Source organism: Vicugna pacos, chromosome 25, assembly GCF_048564905.1.
Source record: "Vicugna pacos chromosome 25, VicPac4, whole genome shotgun sequence".
Taxonomy (NCBI): Eukaryota; Metazoa; Chordata; class Mammalia; order Artiodactyla; family Camelidae; genus Vicugna; species Vicugna pacos.
The window spans coordinates 15,265,608-15,290,988 of NC_133011.1; the positions used below are offsets into that span (position 1 = coordinate 15,265,608).

Here is a 25,381-nt window from a genome sequence, read left to right on the forward strand (position 1 = left end):
TTAAATTGTTTTTCTGAAAATCTTCATGATTGTAGCAGGTATTTTGAAATATGTGTTTAAGAATCTATAAGCTAAAATGGTATCTTCTATGTGCAATGATGTATAACTTTTGAGTTCTCCATTATCCATTTTTACTTACGTTCAGCAGGACCAAAACTGTACTGTAAATTATTAACAGCCTTGACTAGGGAATTTCTGCTCTGAGGAAGGCAGCTTTCTACTGAAGGTCTGGTTAAAAATCTCAGTTTTCATTAGAAGATACCACCTGTTTCTTGTACAAAGCAAAATTTTGGATCTGCCCCTTATTAGCAACATAGAGTATCTACTACAGATTATCAGAGAGCAAAGTCTAAAATTCATTTTTGCCACCCAACACTAATCAAAATACTCACTGAAATAAACCACACTGAGAGTTCCCTGAAGCCTGTACAATTCATCTTTTTCTCTTTACATTCTTTTATTTTCTTCCAGATTAAATGAGAGTATCAGAGAGCTGCATGTGTGAACATTTTATCATTCAATCATCTTGCCTATGTTAAGGCATGTGAAGTAGGCTGAATAATCAATTCCCAAAGATAACCACATCCTAATTCCCAAATATGTTACATGGCAAAAGGAACTTACAGGTTTTGAGACAGGGAAATTATCCTGGATTATCCCAGTGAGCCTAATGTAACCACCTACAGAGCTTATAAAACAGAGGCAGAAGGGTCACAGTCAGAAAAGGACATCTAATGACAGAAACAGAGATTGGAGAGATATGGCCAGCAATCAAGGAATACTGGCAGATTTTGGAAGCTGGAAAAATGCAAGGAACAGATTCTCCCCTAGAGCCTCAAGAAAAATTACAGCTCTGCCAAAACCCTGATTTTAGCACAGATTCAGACCCATTTCAGACTCGACCTCCAAAACTGTTAGATAATAAATTTGCATTATTTAAAGCCACTATGTGGTAATTTGTTATAGCAGCAATAAGAAATGAATATGGCAGGCTAAAAAAATACATAAAATTTTATATGGTTTTTACTGAACCAATATTGTTGAGGACATAGTTCACTATACCATATTATATCTTATTTTTAGAGTTGTTCAAGAGAAATATTTTTTAGGTGTCAGTACACAAATACTGTGTTCTCTTGAACTGCTAAAACCTGTAGAATATGTCCCTGATTATTTTCTCATTCAGTATTCACAACTAGGAAACTCCAACCCAATCCACTATTATGAACAATTACTTTTATGGTTTTGTTCTCTCTTTTATTCTTTTTCTCATGTATTTATCTTATATCTCCTTGACATATATATATTTTTGTAAGCCATTTCAGATCATTTTTAAAATGCATATATATAAATCATTAAATAAGTGAATTATAATAAATATTTTATTAAGAAAGATCTTCATGCTTAATTAAACTTCTCCCTATTGTAAATTAATCTTATTGAAAATTTGCCCTGGAGAGTGGAAATTTGGAAGGGAGCCATTTTGAAAAAAAAGAGTTCAAAGTTTTCTTTTGTTTTTAACTTAGAAATGACATTTTCATTATATAATATTTTTTAAAAAGATCCACTAATGTAAAATTCATTACATAGCCTTCATTCTAGAAGCAGTCATTGATTATATAATTTTTCAAATAATGTAATGAACAATACTATTCCATTTATACATTTATAATTTTTATTTTTCTTTATATGTCATACTGATAGACTGATATTGGCAATGTCTGAATAGGGATTTGATTAAGATTGATAATTGTGTTAAAAAAATTGTCCTTTGACTATTGACAACAGCAGCTAACTCTTTGGTTAAACCTTTACAGCCTGTAACATTGGTCTCCCATGTTTGAAGGGCTCTTGTGTAAGGATGAAGAGCTGGTTTTCTCTGCTCTTCACTCAGTGACTCATGACATTGAAACAACCTAACTGTCTTCACTGTGATAGAAATGTTCTCATTTAATAGTTCTCACAGGCCACAACTCATTCGATGAGCTCCACTTAACTGTAACTCTGTAAATACATTTCCTATAATTGGTGCTGATACTGGAGAATTAACCTTTCATGCCTCTTTCCATTTGATCCTACCTGTTGACATTTGTATGCCAAAAAAAGAATACGTCAGTGGCATGAGAAAGAGTAGATATGAAGTTCCGAAGTGCTTGTCTGCCAAATAGACAGGTTTAACTGAGGAAGGTGACTAGGAAAAGTGTAAAGATCATGCCACACATTGAGATATATGTTTAGAAACAGGAAAAAAAACTGACTAGCAGGGAAAGCTGATGGGAACAAAATCTCTGGGAAGTGAGCAGATGACGGCCAGTGACAAAGTGGACCACAAAGAGGTGAATAGAGGAGGACAATTTGCAGAGATGCATGCAGCACTCAACATGAAAACTGGGCAGCTGGTCAAAGAGACATCAGTCTTGACTGGTCAAAAGAACATTTTGATTTGACCCTTCACATCTTGTTGTTTGAGTGAGAATTTCCTTGATCATGTGGGAGAATAGGGAAGGTCAACACCCAAAACACCTGTGGAGGCTTATGGAGAGAATGAAGGTGACAATGGTAGATTATAACACTGTGGGGCCACATAGCAAAATGTTCACTCTAGGTAATGAATATCCATGTTTTTTTATAAAAGGAGTAGAGGAAAATGCTACTAAATCTACCTGTATACAATGACAGGTGCTTACATCTTGTTCATTTATTTTCTAGCCTTCTGGAATTACATATCTTTGTTTTTGTTTAATGAGTGTTTTCTTCAATAGGCTAAAAGTTCCAAGAGGGCAAGAATCATATCTGTTTTGTTCACTATTCAGGATACAGTAACAAGTACAGCATCTGTGAGAAAGAAGGCATTGAACAAATACTTATCAGATAAGTAAATTAGGATATGATTGGCAAAACTCAATTTACATGGACGCTTACTGGTTGTGTAGCTGAATTGTAAAACCATGAGCACTCAAAACTAGAGTTTTTAGCTTCTATGTTGACAAACATCAGTACATTTGAAACATCTAAATGAGCATTTTTGTGTTTAACTAAATATTTATCATTTTCTAGGAACTGTGTTAAAGAATAGGACTTAGCAATACTTTTAGTCTTTACTGGCTCTGGATGAGTGAGCAATACCATAAATAGAACTAGAGTCCTGTTCTGGTTTTCAGTTTTTGTTTTTTAATTTATGGAATGTATTGAAACCACTAAAAATACTAAATATTTAAAACATGGAGAATTTAGATTAGTTTTTGAATTAAATAATAGGTTCAAGTCTTTCCTGTTTGGTTATCAGTCTCTACTCATATCGAAAGGGTATTTAAATCTATTTGCCACTCCTATCTACTTACATTTAGATTTGAAAACTAGCCAGTACTTGGGTAATATAATGACTCAATTCAGACACTGCCATACTTTAAGGAGGCAGTGATATATACATATATACACACACACACATATGTACACATATACACACATACACACACAAATAAATTTCCCAGAGCTGAAAGAACCTCAGTAGGTCTAATCCCTAACTTCTTTTTCTAGAAGAGAATCTAAGCAAAATCTCTTTTGTGGTATGTTAGGAAGCAGCATGCTCTTGTTCACCAAAGACGCTGGTAACATCTCAGGAGAAACAGGTGCCTGTGCATAAGGGTATCCAAGCTCACAGGGTCCTGCTGAAACCTTTCCCTCTTGTTGGCAATGCATACAGTCCCTACAGCATGAGGGAGATTTTGTAGAACATCCATCTTCAAACCCAGGAGTAATAATTATCAATAGCAGGAATAAACATAATTAAATTCCAAAGTGGAGCAGTTAGGAAAATAGAGAAAAAAGGAAACCATGTAGGCACTGGCAAATCTACAGTTTCTCTCTGGCAATCTTGTGTTGAAGCTCTCACTAGAATTTACTTTCAAGACCATGAAACTAGACTTCAACTCACTAAAGACTGCATGAGACTTATTTTCAGAAATCTTCAATTGATTATAATTGATTACATCTTGAAAAGATTCTTGCAAAAGCTAAGATTCCTCTGCATAGATTATTACCTTGTGTGGTAGGAACAAATAGAGAGGAGCTTGCAGAAAAATATGTTCTTTCCTGAAGAAACATGACTTTGAGGACAATAACCAACTTAGGAATCAGAGCTTATAATATAGAAGACATCTATTTTATTAGATAAAATTTCCTGCTGGAAACTGATCTCCACTTCATTTATTCTTGGTTTTGCCTTTTATTTTTTCCCTAAGAGGTCATACCTACAAACAGTAAAATATTTAAGCATGTAGACTGCAGAAGCAGCAACACAAAAAAATATTGTGTAAATGGGGATACTGATGTCACCTCTATTTGTAAATTCTCTGGAAATACATAAATATGAGAGAACCTCAGACAAAAAAGTGTTAATGTTTTTTTGCTCTGTTGCCTGGAATATTTAGGAAGTTTAAATCTAAAGCAAAAATATATGCTACTACCTTCTCATTCTCCACTCCTCTTCACTGTGTGTTAGAAGAAAGGTTTTGCTGTTACAGGCCAAAGCAGAGGCACACAATCCCAGACAACTTCTTACATGATTTGCTAAAAGCAGACTAGTACCTAAGATGCTCAGCTCCTAAATCAGATTACCAGAATTTGGGTTCCAGACCCACCAATTAATAGCTTGCTGATGTGAGCAAGTTATTTAGCTTTTCTAAGCTTTATCTAAACATGAGGACTTAGTTGTCACATCATGTGTTTAAGATGACTGGCATGTGCCTAAGTATCAACTATGTTAAACATTATTATGATAAATACTGATTTCCTATGAAAGAGTATGCGTGTGTGTTGTCAATCTCTGTACTCATACTCTGCCAGCAAAGGAAGAGATATACAAATATTTTGTTTTTGTTTTTCTAAATACACTCTATTTTTTAGAGTAGTTTCAAGCTCACAGCAAAATTGAGGGGACAGTACAAAAAGTTGTCATAAACTCTCTACCCCCCCATATGTACAACTTCCCACATTATCAACATCCCCCACCAGAGTAATACAGTTGCTACAACTGATGAGTCTACACTGACATATCATTATTACCTAAAGTACACAGTTTATACTTGGGTTCACTTTTGGTGCTGAGTATATTCTATGAGTATTTATGTAAATGATTTTTTAATTTCCGAAAATGCTGAAGAATAGTTTTTTACCAATATATTTAATAATTCAGTGACTATTAATGAAACACATCTTATTTCATTAAACCTGTAGTTGACTGGGATATAGCAAAAGAGCAATAAAAGACATATCTTTGACTGAAAGAATTTTACTATTTTAATGGACTAGTAAGTGACACCATAATATAAAATTCTTAACCAAGTGCTTTTCTGAGTGTCTACCTGCAAGGCAATATCTTCGGCGCACTGCTATGGAGGAGGAGACAGGGAGATAAAAAATTATTTAGATGTATGTTCTGCTCAATAAGCTTTTTATGCTAAGCTTTAAGTTTAGTAAAATAAATAAGACCTACATCTAAATAATTACAACTGAAAGATGAAAGTGACAAAATGATGTGATGGAGAATTGCTGGAATATAAAGACTTGTTGGAACTCACAGAGGGGAGAAATTTATCTTGACTAATCTTATGTTGCTTAATGAGAGAGTTGGTTTATTAACGGGTTCTGACAAAGGCTGAGCCTTTATTCAGGGGAAGAAAAGAGTAAGCAAAGTTACAGGGTCAGAGAAATGTGGGAAAGGTCATTTATTCACTCAATCAATACAGCATATATTCATCCAGTGCCTAGCAGGAGCCAGCTACTGTTATTGGTGCTGGAGATACAACATTAAACAAAAGAGGTAAAAATCCTGTCCTTGATGAACTTACTTTCTATTGCAGGGAAGCAAATCTTCAGTTTGGTAGAAACAAAGGAGACAATCAATCAATAAATAAAACAAAAAAAGTTGGGGAGGAGTGACAGAAAATATTTGGGAAGGTGCTGAACAGGGCCAGGATAAAGACAGTCCTGAAGGTCAAGCCAGAAAAATCAGACTTTTGTTGTTTGGATAAAGGGAGTCTATTAAAGTTTTTTTGAGCAGCAAAATATCCTAATCAGACCTGTACCTCAGGAAGATTAATTAGGTAGCTAATTAGTAAAATAAAGCCAAAAAGAGAGAAGTGGGTAGCCATCAGAGCAGTTCTGCAAAGAAATAACACGGATAAGCAGGTCAAGGGAGAGAGAAGTCAAGTACTAGAAGAAGACATATGAGGAGTCTCTAGATGTAAAGTTAAGCTCTAAGGACACAAATGGTTTGTGTCTTCCAAATAAGGCAAGGCAGTGCCTGGCCAGCTCTTCATGATGTAGTTCTTCATAGAAGAGATTGAATTTGCAGTGTTCACCTTTTCCTCTGGTAGATTAATTCTCTTCAAAGTCGTCAATTAATTCGATCTTTATCCCTTTACAAACATTTTTTTTTTTTTTTGCTGAAAGCAATGACTATTGAGGTAGAAATGCTCAGGCACCAGATAATCAGAAGGAACCTCCTATCATTAAATGTCCCTATTCTGAAAGAACACTTAAGATTTGGGAGAAAGGGACCTCATTGTTTGAATTTAATTCTATCGTCCTCCTTGCTACTCATCTGTTCAGCAAATGAAGAGAGAAATTAACGGTGACATCAATGAAAAGTAGAGGGAAATGTGTAGGCATTGTAAAGTTAGGCCAATCCATAATTGTCTCCCAAATGAGCTTGATGCTTATTTTCTGAATCTTTAGACCTCCACATTTATCCTTGGTTTTTCCTTATTTTTCCATTATTCTCAAAAGCACCAATGTACAAAGTGAGTCTGTAGTCAATTTGCAACAAGAAGGGTAAAGAGTATCTATTAAATTCCCAGCTCCAATCTGCAAGGACTGAGACTTGTTCAAATATTAGCAAAAAAAATGGGTTACAAGAGTGACAGGAATATAAGTATCTCAAGTTACCAGAATAAAATACAAATTTTCAGTACTCACAACAACCTTTTTGAGGAGACAAGAAAATTGGGAAATAGGAAAATACACCCATATACACAGTATGCACATACACACACACACACATCCATATACACACAATATACTCCACTAAGGAATACTGAGAAAAAGGACTTAATTGGTACCTAAGTACTTTTTATATGATCCACCCACACACTGCCAACCACATACACATTTTTTTTCCTTCCTTTGACATTGTATTCTAAGAATATTCTTCTATTCTGAGAATAAAGAAATATAAAGTACAGGATCTCAAGTCATGTGTTCCTGGGAGCAAATTCAATTTCACCACTTACATTCTATTCCCTTAGGCATTTTTCTTAAACTTCCTGAGCCACAATGTTCTCACCTGTAAACGGGACTAATAATAATACCTACTTCTAAGTCCTAACGTATATTCAATGAGATGATAGAGGTAAGTGCTTAGACTGCTGGGTAATTAAGCAGTCAATGTTATTTATCATTTTTTGTCATAATTATTATTAAACCCCATAAGTGAAGGAAGCCACATTAGTAAAGGGCACAATTCCTTGGACATGCAATGCAGTTGAAATCCCAACATGTGCCAGCAAGTCTTGAAAGTGCAAATTCACTTAAAATCCAGGCATCCTGGGTCGGCTACTATCACCTCTAAGAGTGAGATACTTAAAACTCCAAAACTTAAAATAGCTCTGAAGTGTTGGCAAAGATATCCTTGTTGTGAAGGTACAATAAGTGCCCTTTGTGAATTTCACTCCCTAAGTGTTAACTGACATACAGCATGCAACACTTGACAGTCTCCTTCAAAAGTAGTTTAAAAGAAAGTGCCTGAAATACGGAGAATTTGGCTGCTCATTATAGACACCACTTTGGCAAACATCATGTTGAGGCATCAAAGCTTTTCAAACATTGGAGGACCTAACTCAGACTCAGATAAGCAAAGCTGATAAACAAATTGTCCCTGATTCCAGAGTGTATCTGTTTAATATAATTGTTCTTAACAGCTGAAACTACAGGCTTACTTAGCATAGTTTAATTTAAACTGTCCAAACTGAAAACTAGTTTTTTTTAAAAAAATTTTCTATGTGGTTTCTTTTATTCTTAACTTTTCTGGAGTAGCAAGTATGAGGATGGCAAGTATTCACCTTCAAAGCATAACCCTTCCCTCATGTGAAACCCTCTCTTTCACTGCACTCTGCCTTTCTTAAGAGTCCCTTAATTTGCTAGCCTATTTAAGAAGTCATTTCTAGTACTGTGATGGGACAAGGGCTCTCGCTTCTCCCTGGAACTGTCCAAGCTCTGTCTATACTACTGAAATGAAAATGAATTTTTAAAAGAAATTTAGAACTATACGTGAGAAATGTTCTATAGTTGCTTGTACATATTGTAAATATTAGATACATCAGTTGTGATATATACATATTTCAGATATAAAGAGCTGTGGAATGTGGATCTTGTTGAGTTGGTATGTTGTACCTTCCCTTCATAAGAGCTTAATATCATGTCTATCAAGAGCATAAATGTTGCACTAAAACAGATAGCTGTACAAGCTATCAATCAAACTATTCATTTATTTTGTAGCTGCTTTTGTCAGGATTAGTTACAAGAAGGCCTTCCTCCTTTACAAATAACTCAGTTACCTTTAGTTTGAAAATTTCTTGAGCACATTAATTCAGAAAACATTTCATGAGCTATGTACCAGCAGCACTGTTTTGGGCCTTGGGACAAAATCATGATGAAAGTATAAATCGATTGTTTCATACAGTATGATAGATGCTATCATAAAGATCAACGAAGGTGGAGGTGGAATTAAGGGAGTAAAAGTGTCCAGATCCCAAGTCCAACTCATGGAGGAGAGGTTTCCCAACCACCACCAAGCAATTCGCCCTGACACCAACTGCATGTCCTACAGTTCAACTCAGTACTGACACTATATACCCTGAGACAGCTTCAGCTTCCACAGGTAAAGAGATCAGGTTCAGTCTGAAGGGGTTCAAAATGAGCCTCCTCCAAATGTGCCACTTTTGCATGAGGATTTTTTTTAACATTTTTTTTTGATTTATAATCATTTTACAATGTTGTGTCAAATTCCAATGTTCAGCACAATTTTTCAGTTATACATGAATATATATATATTCATTGTCACATTTTTTTCTCTGTGAGCTACCATAAGATCTTGTGTATATTTCCCTGTGCTATACAGTATAATCTTGTTTATCTATTCTACAATTTTGAAATCCCGTCTATCCCTTCCCACCCTCTGCCCCCTTGGCAACCACAAGTTTGTATTCTATGTCTATGAGTCTGTTTCTGGTTATGGTTTGGGTAGAATTGGGTTTGAGGTAAAAGATGATATGAGAGAGAACAGGGAAGAAGGTACAGCCTGAAGCAGATAAAAAGCAAGGCCAGAAGACAGAAAAAGCAGGGATTTATACAAGCCAACTTTAAGCAGTTTAGTGTTGGTGGAGAGCAGAGCACAAAATGCATGGAATTCAGAGTTGAGGCAGGAGAGCTGAGCAAGATTTGATATTGAAGGGCCTTACAAAAGAGATGGAAGACTCTAGATTTTATCCTAATTGCAGTGGGAAGCTGTATTAGATTCCTATTACTGCTTTAACAAATTACCTCAAACTTGGTGGCTTAAAACAACACAAATTTATTATCTTACAGTTCTTGAGTTCAGAATTCCGAAACTGGTGATCAGTGCTGTGTTCCTTCTGGAGACTCAAGGGAGTAATTTTGATTACATGTAATTTTTATTTTAAATGCTGATCTTTAGAATCAAATGGCCAATGTTTCTTATAATTGGTTGTTCCTCACTGTATTGAACAGGATTTCTGGAGAAATGACTGACTTCAGGGCCAACACAGGGTAGTAGCTAGATGAGCCTAGAACATCTGTAATGCCAAACAGTAAGAAAATGGTTAAAAAAAAAATGATGAGTATGTCATAAGGACATAGGAACTGGATTGAAGAGGTTCCTATTGAGACAATTTGAGTACCAAAATAATTAGGTTCAGTAATGAGTTATAAACAATTGAAAAATAGGAATTTATAAATCCATACCAATCATAATCAGATAAACAATTAAATGGAGGAGAAAGACAGGCTTTGCTTACAGGAGAATGACAACAGTGACTGAAGAATATGGAGGGAGCAGTGGAGACAGAAAAATTATGACTCTGCAACTATCTCAGTAGAGACTGAACTAGGAAAGAAATGTTAACAGATGCTAAATCCTGGGGAATATTAAATTGAGAGAAAGGCATTTATATGGTCTTAAAATGTCCTCCTGTAGACTGCTTATAACTTACAAGGAGGGGAAACAGTAATTACAAAGTAGAGACATTATCTCTGCAAGTGATCAAAATTTGTATTACCAATGAAGGGTAGATGTACATGGGATGCCTCCAAATGTGATAGCCTATAAAAGACACAACATCACCTGTGACATATTCTAACTGACACTGCATAATCTGAATCTAATCATGAGGCAACATCAAATTCAAAGTAAGGAATATTCTTAAAAAAAAAAAGGACAGTATTCTTCAAAAATGTCAAAATCAAAAGAAAAGGAAAAGCTGTGGAAATGTTTCAGGTTAAAAAAAGCTAAAGGGTCATGACAACTAAATGCATTATCTGAGCTGAGGTTGGATCCTGTACTGGAAAGCAGAGGGAAAGTATTACGACATAGAACAGTATTAGATCAATTGACAAAATCAGAATAGAAATGCCAGTTTAGGTAAATGTTTTATCAATATTAATTTTACTCAAGTCGATAACTACTGTGGTTATATATGGGAGTATTCTTCTTGGAAAATACACACAAAAACTATTTAGGGTAAAAGGCCCATGATGAATGGACCCTTAAATGACTCAGAAAAACAAATTATGCAGAAGATATGTAGATGGATAGATAGATAGAGATAGATAAGATAGATAGGTGGATGGATGACAGATAGATTTATAGAATATGATAAAGAGAATGCTATAAAATATTAGCATTATACAAATCTAAGGAAGTGTATACACGTATTCCTTGCATTTATTTTTGCAATTTTTATAAATTTCAAACTATTCCAAATACAAATTTTAAATAATTAAAAAAGTATAAAATACTGTAACAGTGGGGGAAAAGTAAAAAGCCTTTCCTCTGAACCATCATATCAAAGTATATTTTCCCATCATTTTCTGTTGCTTCATTCAGATAATTCCTTTTGTAGTAGTAGAATGATTTGAATTATTTGTTCATTATTTGCTGACTGTCTGTCTCCCTATAAAATAATCCCTGAGCACAGGAATCATGCTTCTTATTGTTTACCATCATACCAGTATCTAGTTTAGTGAGTTGCACAATGTAAACAGAATGAGTATCTTTTGAGTGGATGGAGAAAAACTATTGATTTAACATATTTATCTTAGTATTTAGGTACTTTCAACTTCACCTTTTGTTTCTAGTTTTTTAAAAATAGGACATGTGATACTTTCATACCGGGTGGAGAATGTGGTGGAGAATGGATATATGGAATTCACTTATGTAAAGTATTATGAAGAATACTGTTAAAGTATTATTATTTAAAGAATGTTATATCTGTATTCTGAGTACTTAAAATTTAGTCAAGAATAAATAAAATTATCTTATTTATTATGACCTCTAGAATTTAAACTTTGGTCTAAAGATTATATAGTATTATAAATTGTTAATCTCAATGAATGAAATTACTGAAGTAAAATGAAACTTGTATAAATATTTCTGGCTTAGTATTTGTATCCATCTTTGTATGTGGATTTTGGAGAACAGTCATATAAGGAGTCAATTATACAGCTGAGAACCTGGAAATCCTCATTTTTAGAATAAATATTAAAATTTGACAGCTTTTTAAACATTCAAGTGGAACAGCAAATTTGAAACTTTAGAAAGAGAAATAAACCATTGAAAAATGCCACACTACCCAAGCTATACTAATGACTTCACCTAATTAATAGTAAGTGACTTTAGTGTGTGGTTACTTTTGGTTATTCATTACTTACTTTTGTCTTTAAAATACTATGAAATATTCATGAACATATAAGAAATAAAATATATTTTTGCAATGGTTTTATTTAGTAAAAATAATATGTATAACTGCTTGGTTCTGATATAAAGTTCTAAACAAAAAAAAGGAAAGAAAGAAACAAAGAGTTGCTAAGTATAAAATAGCCAACCTTTTAAATATTCAAATAAATTTAGAGAAAAAAATAATACAAAAATAAGTTGTTTGCAACTTTCAGCCTGACAGAAAACCAACTGCACAGTTCGACAGAACTATCAAAAACAATCATTCAGCTTTGCTGATCCTGCCAGAATGGGCTCCTTTGATATGAAGTGTTGACAGTTAAAGTGGTGACCCTGGTGGCAGGCAAAGAGTGACAGACAGCACCTCCACTAGTCTGAGGTTACAGTCCTGAATGAGGTAAGCAATGGACTGGTGAACTAACCAGAGATTTAACAGAGAGTTTTAGGATGCAAGTCAGGAGGCTTGAGTAATGAAAATTAACATCACCAATGAATGATATGAAAATAAAACACTTATATATACAATAGCAGCAGAAAAGAATAAAATACTTAGGGAAGAAGATTTGATTTGTAAATTGAGAACTATAAAACATTGCAGAGAGAAATTAAAAAAGTCAAAATAGAGAGAAATTCAATGTTCATGTATTGGAAGAATCAATATTAAGATTTCAAATCTCTTAAAATTTATCTATAGATTCATCATAAATGTTACCAAAACCTCAGCAATCTTTTCTATAGAAATGGACAAGCTGATTTTAAAATTGATATGGAAATACAAATGACTTAGAATAGGCAAAACAATTTTGAAAAAGAAGAATATGGAAGACTTGCTTTACCTGATTTCAAACCTCAGTATAAAAGCTATAATGATTAAGATAATGTGGTATTAGTATAATGACAGGCAGATAGATCAATGAAACAAAACTGATATTCCAGAAATAAACCCTTACATTTACAGTCAATTGGTTTTCCACAAGGGTGCCATGAAGCCAATTCAATGGGGAAAGAAAAATCTTAAAAAAAAAAAATGTTGCTGGGACAATTGGAAATACATTTGAAAATAATAAAATAAAATAAAAATTAAAAAATTTAGACCCTCATCACATCATACACAAAAGTTAAATAAAAATGGATCACAGACTGAAATACAAGAACTAAAACTACAAAACTTTTAGAAGAAAATATATGAGAAAATCTTTGTGATCTTAGGTTAGGCAAAATATTGTTAGACATGAGATGAGATGTACAAGACACTTAAAAAAAACAACACTGACAAATTGGACTTCATGTAAATTTAAAACTTTTGTACACTATCAAGAAATTGAAAAGACAAACCACAGAGGAGAAAGTATTAGATAACTACGTATCTGATAAAAGACTTACACCCAGAATATATAAAGAAATCATACATTTCAGTAATTAAAAAAGACAAACAACAAAATTAAAAATTAAGCAAAAAACTTAAGCAGATAGTTCACCGAAGAAAATATATTACTGGTTAATAAGCACATGAAAGATGTTCACCATCATTAACTGTTAAATTAAAATCAGAAATTAAAACTAGAATGACATATGACAATAGATACACCAAAATGACTATAATTAAAAGATATACAATAACAAGTGTTGACAAGGATGTGAAGAAATTGGAATGCTCATATGTGCTGGTGGGAATGCAAAATAGCACTATCTCTTTGGAAAACAGTTTGGTTCCTTTGAAAGGTTAAACATAAACTTAACATATGAATCAGCAAATCCATTCCTAGAAATCTACCCAAGAGAAATGAAAACTTATATTCACCCAAAAACTTCAATGTGAATGTTCATAAGAGTCACTGACCATAGCCAAGAGCTGGAAACAATTCAAATGTCTATCAACTGATCAGTGGATAAACAAAATGTAGTATATCCATAAAACGGAATACTATTCAGCAGTAAAATCCCACCAGGATGGACTTGAAATAGGCTTTTGACAATTTTTAGAGTGACAAACATGTTCTAAAACTGAATGGTTGCACAACTCTATAAATTTACTAAAAATTATTCAATTGTACACATATAATAAGTAAATTTTATATGTATGTAAATTATATCTCAATACTGTTGTTAAAAAAAGAATAGTTTGCTATATGATGAATTAAAAAAATGAGAGAAACACCCAGAAATTTTTTAAATTAAATCTAACATGTCCCTTGCATACATCCATCAGATACCCATAAACTTCCATTTTATATCATGGCTCTTCCTCATTAAGCAATAGCATGAAGCAGCTATTTTGTCAAGATAGGGTTATTACAACAAGAGTGTTAACTATAAAGAAGTTTTTGTCCTTTAAGTTACAAAATATATTTCTAAACACCTGGAAGGGATGATAGCTTTGAGAATGTTCTCCCAAAAAGGTTCTATACTCTGTACATCCCACCTCCCTATCTGCCTCAAGACTGAAACATGGGGTGGGGTAGTGGTAACAAAGAAACCAGTACAGTTTTGAGGAATCTAAACGCATACGAATCCTTGGCTCCTGTATTTGGATAAAACCAAAAGATGGACAAAATCTCTGAATTCTTCAAGTTCAAAAAGAAGAACAGAGCAGAACTATCTGGAGGGAGGATCTAGGCAGAAGGCCACAGAGAGCTCTACCAAGTTTTCTGCAGCTCTGAAGTAGCAAGAAAGCAGCCAGCTTTGACCAGTGCTTTGGAGAGAGGTGAAGCAGCAGCTAAGAGCAAACTCCACAGAGATCTTAGAATTCAACGGAGAGTCAGAGGCCCCAAACATTATTACATAAGCTCCCCAGCACACAGATTTGATTTTAGGAATGGAAAGAGGGAGGGGAAGAAAACCCTGAATTTCTCAGATTACATTTATTCTTCCTGGCAGAATGAGAGAGAGCATAAAACAAAGAACAAATTTGCTCACAGAGAACAAGAAACAAGAAGTTATATTTCTTACACAACAAACTTCTAGACTGAGATTTATGCCTGATGTATAACACTATTAAGTAGTGTTTCTCAACCTCTTTGTTATCATCACCCCCTAAAGAGCCTACTTAGACATTTTCCCCTAATTACCCTCCTCATAAAATGTCAAAAACACAGATATACTGTGTATCTATTTATGTGTATACTTATATATGAGTTTCACATATTAAAAAGAGAGTAAGATTTTTGTCACCTCTCCCAAGAACCAATTTTTGCCCCCCTTGGGAGCAATATCACCCAAAGCCCTCTATAAAAATTTCACTTGATGGGACATAAAAAAAAGATGTAAGTTGAATAACTGATGACATTAATTTATGGCTAGCACTTCAGCAAATACTTTATTATTCAGCATTTCACTTGTCCCCTTCTAAAATTTGTGAAGTACTGTTATCATCCTCATTTTCACAGATAATTAAATGACTATTCTGCTAATGATTAGTGAAGCTGGATCTGGAACCCAGAAGTTCCAAATCAACTTACATGATCCTTGTACTTGACATCTTGCAGCAGAAAACACTTTCTTTTGGGAATGGTAGCAACTATCTCCTTTGAATAATGTAACTAATAGGCTGAATTACTAGAAAATATACTAAACAAAATCAGCCTATACGGAAGGGAAACTGACCCAATGACTACTGGCTTATCCATCTTTAATTACTAGGATTTTGGTTAAATAGCTGAAGAGATAACAGATATGCAAAATTCAATTTAAAAAAAAACTAATGTGCAGATCACTAGGAATTTGCAATGGCTTTGTTTACCCTACATTGTCATTGTCATATAACTTCAGATAAGTGTATTGACACTTCAAATAGTTAAGAGGCTGACATAAAAACATGCGAAAGACTAATTCAAAAAACTGATTGAAGGATGTTAAATGTATATTCACAAACACAAAGAGAAACAGAGATTAATATATACTCATAGCATATAATAACACATATTCACAGTCAATACTTACGTCTCTTATGGTTGTTAATGAGCAATAGCCTGACTCAAAGAACTGATTCCAAAAATAAATCCATAGTTTGTCAGTTATAAACTTAAGGAGTAAAATTTATAAATACTATTTAATTATAACTATATTTACAATTCATATCCAGAATCTAGGCATGTATACCGTCTTGTTATAGATATAATTTAAATATTCTATGCCAAATTCTTATGTCAATATTTATAAAGGAATCACTGCTGCACTGTTTCCCTAATCTTAGCAGGATCACAAAAGGATGTTACTCAATAGACTCAGATATTTGAGTCTATGTTTGGTGGTTTCGAGAAAATTTTCTGGGCAGGGACCACGTGAAAGATTAACTCTCTTTTTCAGCTGTCTATGTTCCCACTGAACACATTAGCCTTATCTTCTGGAAGAGTATTTTTTATGCTGTCCATTTTAGAAAACAAAATAAAAGAACAAATAGCAAGCAATCTGAAACAAATCTCTACATAAAACTGATCTAGGTGTTTGTGCCACAAGGTAAGGAAGGATATACCAATGGCTCTATAGTAGCACTCTGAAACCTCCACTGAATGGAGTGAATCTAATCCTAGTAGTCATGAACGCCTTGGAGTAACCCCACACTTCTGATGCAAAATGAATCAGCAGAGCAAAGAGTTGGTGAAAAAGCATCCCAAGAGATGGGTAGCAAAGGTTGCTACAGAATGAAAGAGTTTGACCTGTTTGTGGAACTGAGAATTCTAAAATGGTATTAGTCCTCTTTGGGGTTGGTAGGTATATTTTTCATGGAAATCATCTGACATTTTAATGATTGTGTTATTTCTATTTCTATTTGGGATAATAACTGCCATAAAAAATAATATAATCAGTAGATAAATGACAGGGATTAGACTAATTCAAGTAGTAACAAGTAGTGAAGAAAAGCATACAAGATGTGCCAGACTACTTTTGGGAGTGTTTGAATTATTATATATACAAAGTTAACAAACTGAAACACCTCCAGATTCTAACTCCTTTTATACTAAAAAGGGCATAATCCACCAGGAGCCTACAAATTTAGGAAATTTAGATATGTGTGGCTTTAATAAAAGTGTTTAAAACTCACTTATTAAAATAATATTTTTCTTTAATATCTTGAGAAAACATTTAGATTAGAAGACTATGACTCAACTCTTTCTAAAAATGTATACTGAAATACACTGACTCTAAGGTGATAGTGCTGAAATACAGAAGTAAGTCAACTTGAGGACAATCCAGTAACTTTATATGCTGCATTTTTCCTGGGTGAAGGACGATATCTACCTAGCTAGCTACATATATATATATATATATATATATATATATATATATGTACGTATGTACATAAACACTGAAAATTTTGACTGAACTAAGAAATCAATCTAAGGCAAATGGAATGATAATCCATTTAAATAAACAGATTTTTTTGAAAACATAAAACTGTTTACTAAATGAATCTAGGCTGGAAAGGGCAGGGGCCAATAATATATAATAATTATATAATATATAATAATTATATAATATATAATTATAATTATATAATAACATAATAATAATAATAATATACACAGACCCCATCTCCCCTCCTACCAATGCTATTCAGGTTTCTAGCACCTTAACAAGTTTGAATCATAAAGAAGGAATGTGAAAACCCTTGAAGGGAAAAGAAGTTTGATGTGAAGAGTTTTCAAGTGAACTATAATACTAAATTTGTTTGAAGAAACTTCAATATCAGTATACTGGTCTAGAATAAGCTGTCTGAGCTAGATAAGGCAGAAGGTTTCTCCTTTAGGAAAGTCTGCATAGTTATAAAATGAGAATTTCATTTTTACTTCATTAACTTTTGTGAACTATCACAACCATGAAGCATCCTATCAGATATTCCAAAAAATAAAATGGTCTTTTCCTCAAATTGAACAAAGTTAAGTATATAGAAAGTTAAAAAATTCCATATGAAATTACACTTAGAAATGCAGGAACCTAAAGGTAATTTTAAAACATGAAGAAGCAATGGTAAAATAATTATCAGTTTAAAAATGGCAATGAAAAAAATCCCAAATCTGAGGTTGCCTCTTGATCTCTTACATATTTTAGTTTAAGCTTAAAGAATAAATACATAAGTTCCCATGTTGATCAAATCAATTTCCCCCCCAGATTAAAACTGCAGAAACTAAGTTTTTAAGTATTGAGAATAGGAAAGCTTCAGAAATACTTCAAACTGACAAGTAGAAGAATAAATTAGGCTGACACTACAAATAGCAAATATTGGGCTGTAGTTACCACAAAAATATAGAATATAAACAATAAGTTTAAATGTTTCAACTGTCTGATGAGGATAACCCAAAGCAAATGCAAAATGGTAATAAAAATAAGCTATAATTAAGAATCTATCTAGAAATTCATGGAGTATGTCTAGAAGAGCCAATCAGAATTGTGATGACACAATAAATATGAATAACAATGGAAAAAATTGAGAGTCTTTGGTCTGGAAAAATTAAGATTTAGTAGTGGACATTACATCTAACATCTATCTTCTAATAACCAAAAAGCTGTTGCATGGGCACATGGAGCAGAAGTCAGGCTTATCCTACGTGACTTCACAGGCATTTAAGAACAGAATTTGTTATAGTCAGTGGTAGGTACTGGTGAAAGATTTTTTTTTTAATTTAAAATGATAAACAAAGTTCTAACAACAAAAATTTCTAGATAAAGTTGTCTTGTGTAATAAGAAGCCTTACAGACAATTGGGACTCATATGTAACAACTGAGAGGAGAATCCACACATTAGACATAGAGGACAAGGTTAGATGGCTCTATGCTGCCTTCAATTCTATTAATCCTGGATTTTATTATACTTTATAGCTTTCCATAGATAATAAATACAAAATGTTTGAAAATTATTTCTAAACCCATTTCCTTTTATCTAAGATTTCAAGGCTTTGTTTTCAACTTTCTGAATGTTATGATCAAACTTACTCCTGTAACAGAGAAGCCGATTAAGGATGAAATTACAGGGAAACCAATGATCTGAACAGTTTCATTAAGGGAAAGAGTCTCAAACTCAAAGGCCTGTAGGAGTCAGGCAGGTATTGTAAATTATTGGTGTAAACACGTAATTCTCTCTTCCACTTTTGAAACATATCACCCTCTTGAAAAATACTTTGTTTTCCCAATTTTGGTGAAAAACTTCATGTCTTACCTAAGTGAATGCTAGCTGGTATCATATAATCCCAATTTATCAGTCCATGCATGTGTCTGTGCTCAGCGGTGGTGACTTACACATGGAACTCAAGAACCCAGGCTCCCTCCATCTTGTGGTTCTGAAGCTCTAGGATATTCCAATTAAGCCTTTAAAGAAGGAAAAAAAAAGAGGTAAGAGAGTATACTTTTTTCCTTAAAAGTCCTCTCAAAAAAATAATTAAAAAGGCCATTGCTTACAAGCCCATTGGGCAATGACAGGAGTGGCTAGGGCAGGAGGGAAACTGACTGAGGTCTGCAGAAGAGGTCATCCTATCTACCTGAGTTTCATTTTGCTATCAATTCAAATTTGTTGTTTGCATGTCTGTCTTCTCCACAGGAAACAGTGGTACAGCCTGTGTTTTAGTCATGCTCCCCACTATCATTACTCACAACTCCTCAATGACTTTCAATAATAAGAGTTTAAATTTATTTGGGGGAAAAAAAAAAGTCCTCTCAAGAATGAAACCCATTACTCTCATTCTATTGGTGAGAATTCTTCATAACACTTGGATAAAAAGGGAGTCTGAAATGTAGTACCAGGTTTGGCAACTCTATGAGAGAGTACAAATTAATGGACAGCTTTATGTCTTTGCCAGATATTGATATAAAATTTTTTTCTCCATTATGAGAAAATAAACTGTGCAAAAATGATGATAGTTACTGAGAGTAGGCCTCAGTGACGTGGCCTGCACTGTGGCACACTGAAGAACGCATATAACCATCATTCTGCCCATTAAAGAGAATGGCTGCTACAAGGTCCCAGGTGATTGCCTTTAGTGCCTGCCAAATAGTAGGCACTCAGAATATATTTGTTAACTATATGAAAAAATGCAGGAAAAAAAATCATGAATTAGCAGACTTCTTGAATTTTTCAAGAAAGGACAGAAATTTTAATTTTTATTTAAAACCACTGAATTTTAAATTTTAGACTAATTAAAAAAAAACCTTGCTAGATACACAAAACATTTTGTACCAAGTTCATACTATGGGCAACTAATTTGTAAGCTTTGAACAAGTTACCACAGATCTTTACAAAAGTGTTCTAAACATTTTCAAACTATTTGACTTATTCAAATGATAATATTTTATTAAAAGATTAGTAATAACATTGATTTGTTCAAAACATTTTTCCTAAGAATGTACAATCTCCTGATGGTTAGAAGAGTTCAGAGCATTATCTTGTAGATATGAATATTTGCTAAGGTGTAATTTCAAACTCTGATGAGGATGAAAACATAGAATATAAACCAGAAGATACTGCTTCCCAGTTTAATTTTATTCTCAATTAAAAATGATGGAGGTATTGGAAAGATATAGAAAATGAAACAGAAATCAACAAGAGTCTACAAAGTATCTGCAGGTGATTTGACTTTGGCAGGGCTCCTTTGGTCCAGCTCATCAGTTTTTGCTTGTTTGTTTTACCAATGGAGAATCTTTCTGGTTTATCTTTGAACATTAGAAAATTTAAGTAACGTGCCGAAATCACAGAGCTAGTAACGGCTAGAACCAGGAATGTAACCTACTCATTCATTTGTTTAACAAATATTCATTGAGCATTACAGTCTGCCAGGTACTGTTCTGGGAGCTAGGGATACAGTCCAGACCACTGCCTTATGTCCTAATAGAAGATCTGCACCATAATTAAAACAAATAAAAAAGAATCACTGGATAGTGATCATTTGCTTAAAGACAATAAAACAGGGACTTAAAAGAATGAAGAGCCCTGATGCTAAGGGAAAACGTAAGAATACTACTCAAGAAAAAAACCTTTCTTTGCTTCTACCATCATTGAGAGATGTATTATTCAACTTTTTCTTTAATAAATACATTTTATCTTAATAAAATGTACGTATCTTGGCAGTATACACACACACACACACACACACACACACACTCTCTCTCTCTCTCTCTCTCTCTCACTCTCACTAAAACTTAGATACTTAGAAAATATACCTTTAAAATTATAGTTGTTATAGGCCATTCCTCCAAGAGAACTACCAAGCACACAGACACACTTTTAACTTTATGCTGGGTGGATCAAGATCAAGGGACAAGAGTAATAAACATGAGGATCACAGTCACTGAGAGGAATTGATAAATTTAAAACTTCTCTCATCCCACCCTGCAAGGATTAGGATCCAATCATCTAGAGTAAACAGATCAAGGAGTTGGTAAGCCACAGGTCTCATTAAATTTCCTCTCACAAATGCATTGTTATAATAAATCCCTTCAAAGCCAGTGCTGCTGATTTTATGATGTGTATTCAGATAGTTCACTGACTATCTGAGAAAAGAGAAAGCAGCAATAAAAACCTGCCACTTGATGAGTCAAATTGTAAGCAATCCGCTGCTTGTAAACTTGGCTGACTAAAAGCGAAATACTGACTAACAAAAAAGATAGTTACAAATATCAACCCTTGAATCCAAAGCTGACCCAAATCAAAATGAGGTTCTAATTTCACTTAACACTGTGTTTTGCACATAGGAGTTATTTAATAAATATCTGCTAAATGCATTAATATGATTTGCCACTCATCTGTTTTCCTAATATTAAAATATCTGATACATTATATTCTTTTCACATAATTCACAGTTTGAACTCTGGCAAAACAAACCGAGGCAGCAGTTTGAGTAGTCCATTCTAGGGAAAAAAAAAATGCAACCAAAGTGTGTGGTACACTTGGCTTTGCAATGAAACCATTAAAAAAGTTTTCTCAATCCCTCTTGCCTTCATTCTTCTGCATTAAGATACTATGTGAACAAAAAACTCACATGGACAAGGCAGAGGTGTGTGTGAACCTCTCTTCTGGAGTGTTTGTCAACAGGAATAAAAGAGCCAAAGAGAACCCAAAACACTGTTCTATATTCTTGTAGCTATCACTCATCACTGTCACCATCATCACATAATATTTATTGCAGCTGACCCTAGGACTGCACGGGAAGGTCATTTTTCAAAATTATTCTAGCTGCCACTTCTTTTTCTAACAATTGACAAATCTACCCAAGACAAAGAGGTGATTCCACTGGGTCCGTTTGGTATTATCTACTACAGCAGCACATAATTGAAGATGGACTAGAGTTTAGTCAGGAAATTGTCGGCATTAATCCCTTAAAATAATAATAGTGAGTTGGAAGGATTCGCTTCCTATCTTCTTTAAAAAGAAGGAAGGAGGGAGGGAAGAAGGAAGCCATGACCTTTTCCTTTTTTAAAAAAAAAAAGGCATCCGAGTATCAGTAACTGGTTTTATTTGGTTTAGTTTTTTTTTTTTTTTACTAACCTTACCAGTTGACTGAGTTGAAGTATACATTCAAATAGTTTAATAAGATGAACGTGTAAAAGGAGCTTTGGTATCAATGTCTCTCAAGTATCACTGCCCTTCAAAAGCATTACACATGTTTAATCTAGTTACTGAAAAGGAAATGAAACAATTACTCTCTAAGCTTTAGGAACATATACTACAAACAGTATTTCCCCACATCCTTTGCTAATGATATTTTATTTTTCGTAATAATCCAAATAAGCATATAGCTAAAGTTGCTTTTGCATAAATGACTTGTGCTCTTCCTTCTTTACTTTTTTCCAGCGTCCCCTTCCCATTAGCCCCCAAACTGTGGTGGACTGTCGTCTCCAAAGACGGTCCCCGCACTATTTCCTGTCCCACATTTCTTCTACAACCTTGCCTGTCCCTCTATCAAGACCTGGAGTCGAGGTTCCCTTACCGAGAATGGAAGTCGGCCTTCGTGCCTGCCTCAACCAACAGTGCAACAGAGCACTGTGACTTACAAGGCTCAGTCACGAAAATGCAGTTCACTGCTCCCCTGTTATCTTCTCAGGCTTGTACTGGGAACTCGGTCGCCGCACTGTAACGAAGCCCAAGCGGCCTGTGGGGAGCCTCGCCTGAAAGGCAGTGTAAGCTCTTCTCTTCGAACGCGCGCGAGGCGCCTGACGGGAGCGGGAGCCGCGAGGCGCCTGACGGGAGCGGGAGCCGCGAGGCGCCTGACGGGAGCGGGAGCCGCGAGGCGCCTGACGGGAGCGGGAGCCGCGAGGCGCCTGACGGGAGCGGGAGCCGCGAGGCGCCTGACGGGAGCGGGAGCCGCGAGGCGCCTGACGGGAGCGGGAGCCGCGAGGCGGCGCGGACACAAGAAGCATGGCGGCGGCCCTGGCAGGAAGCGGCGGGAACGCCCACAGGCGCCCATAGGTGGAAAGAGCTGCGGAAGAAGGCAGCCGCCGCGGCCTCCAGAAGCAGCTCCAGGTGGAGCGCCGCCAGTTATACCTGACAAGGCTGACAGGAAGGAGGCATAGGAGCTGTGCCGGCGGCTGGTGACTCCAGGGACAGAATCGGTGCAGGAAGACCGCCCCAACCACCGAGTCACCAGCCGCTTGGACTGACCCCCGTCCCCTGGCCGAATAAGAGGCCAGTACGAGCCGAGGAGAAGGCGTCGGCCTGGAGAAGCCAACCGAGCTCTTCTCAGGAAGCCCCGAGACCCCACTTTCTCAGTGGATCTCATCTCTCGTGGCCTCGCCGCACACGCAAGGCCGCAAAAAAAGTCGAGAGGGAACATCCCCGATGGCCCAGGACTCCACCACGACGCCCCCGGGTGCCATTCGTACCAGCAGGAGCGTGAGGACCGGTCCCGTGTTCGTCTCGCTGTGTCCATCTCGCTGTCCCCGTCACCCAGCCTGCAGCCTCACTCGGCTCAAGGTCGAGATGCAGGATCTCTCTGGCCTGGAGCTTGGACCCCAGAAGGAGTAGGCAGCTGAGAGCTGACCTCCCCTGGGAGGATCCTTCAGAGCCAAGTTTGAGGCATCTTCCCCAGACCTTCATCAGATTTGTGAAACTAAAACACTTTTTTTTTTTTTAACTGTCTCAGCCGTTGCAAAGCGTTAAAGTGACAGCCAACACCAACTCGACAGACATGTGAGTAACCCATCTTAAAAGTAGATCCTTCAGATCCCTTTGTGGCCATCCCGCTGAGACCACGTGGAGCAGACAGGCCATTCCCACGGAGCTCTAGCCAAATTGCAAATTTATAAGCAAAATAAATAGTTATTTTTTTAACCCACTAAATTTGGAGGTAGTTTGTTATGCAACAATAGGTAACTGATATATCCTCCCTAGTGTCTGTATAATCTGTCTTTCTGCGCCCATCACCATCGTCCTTAATTCAGGATCTCATCACTTGCGTAGAGTATTGCCATAGCTGATTCTTTTCCTTCCCTTCAGTCTCTCCCTGGTTGATTTTCATTTCAACAATCCGTCATCTATCTTGCTAACTTACATCTTGCTTATATTATTCCGCAAAACACAGGAAAGTTCAAACTGATTTGAGAAGTTTTCAACATTGATTGTAGTTCTGATTTTTTGTTGTACATTTAGGATTACCCAAGGCATTTAAGCCAATGCTTGAGCCTCAATTCAGAGACTTTTATTCAGTTGGTCTAAGGTGGGGACTATTCACTGGTTCTTTTTAAAGCCCTCCAGATATTCTAAAGGGCAGCCAAAGTGAGAATCATTGGTGCCACTGGGAGCAGTAAACAGCATCCACGGATGGATGTAATGAAAGCAGGGCCAATACCAATGTTCAAGTATGAGTAAAGGATATAGGTAAGACTGATTCAGAGTTTTCAAAGTAGGAAGAAAAGCAGAGGATTAAAATATCAAAATTTATTTTATGACTGGAGAGTAGAAATAGAAATGTGAGGAAAATACTGAAAATAGTTCAAAATGTTTGTGAACTTCTCTTGTTGTTTTATTTTACTTTATTATATTAAAATGATTAATACAGTCCTGATAGGCAAAGTTAACTTCAGAGTTGAAAGAGAACTTACATGAATCTATTAGGACATGATTTCTTTCACATCTTAGCATATTTACCAACCCTATCACAATTCATTTCTTAACTCAACAGATGTGTATTGAGTGCCTCTACCATTTGTCACACTTCATACAGGGGATGTAGCAGTGGACAACAGAGTTCTTGTCCTCAAGGAGCTTTTTTCAAGTTGAGTGTGACAGAGAAGTAAAAAATAAGTGCATAATGTGTCAAAAGTTGGTAAATAATATAAAGAAAAGTGAAGAAGGGAAAGGGGAAAAGGAACACTAGGGCAGAAGTAAGGGATGGGACATGCAGAGTATTTTTTTTTAAAAGATCAGAA

The 25,381-nt window shown here is 35.4% G+C and overlaps 1 protein-coding gene across 1 annotated transcript in view; it reads right to left on the reverse strand.

The window, feature by feature from the left end:
- Positions 1–23,162, reverse strand: part of ANGPT1 (angiopoietin 1) — a 328,343-nt gene extending 305,181 nt beyond the window's left edge. The window contains exons 1-2 of the mRNA XM_072949606.1: positions 22,945–23,162; positions 19,265–19,333 (exon numbers count right to left, since the gene is read on the reverse strand). Coding sequence (XP_072805707.1) covers positions 19,265–19,268 — 4 coding nt within the window. The 5' untranslated portion in view covers positions 19,269–19,333; positions 22,945–23,162. The remainder of the gene's footprint in view (positions 1–19,264; positions 19,334–22,944) is intronic.
- Between the last annotated feature and the right edge of the window lie 2,219 nt (positions 23,163–25,381).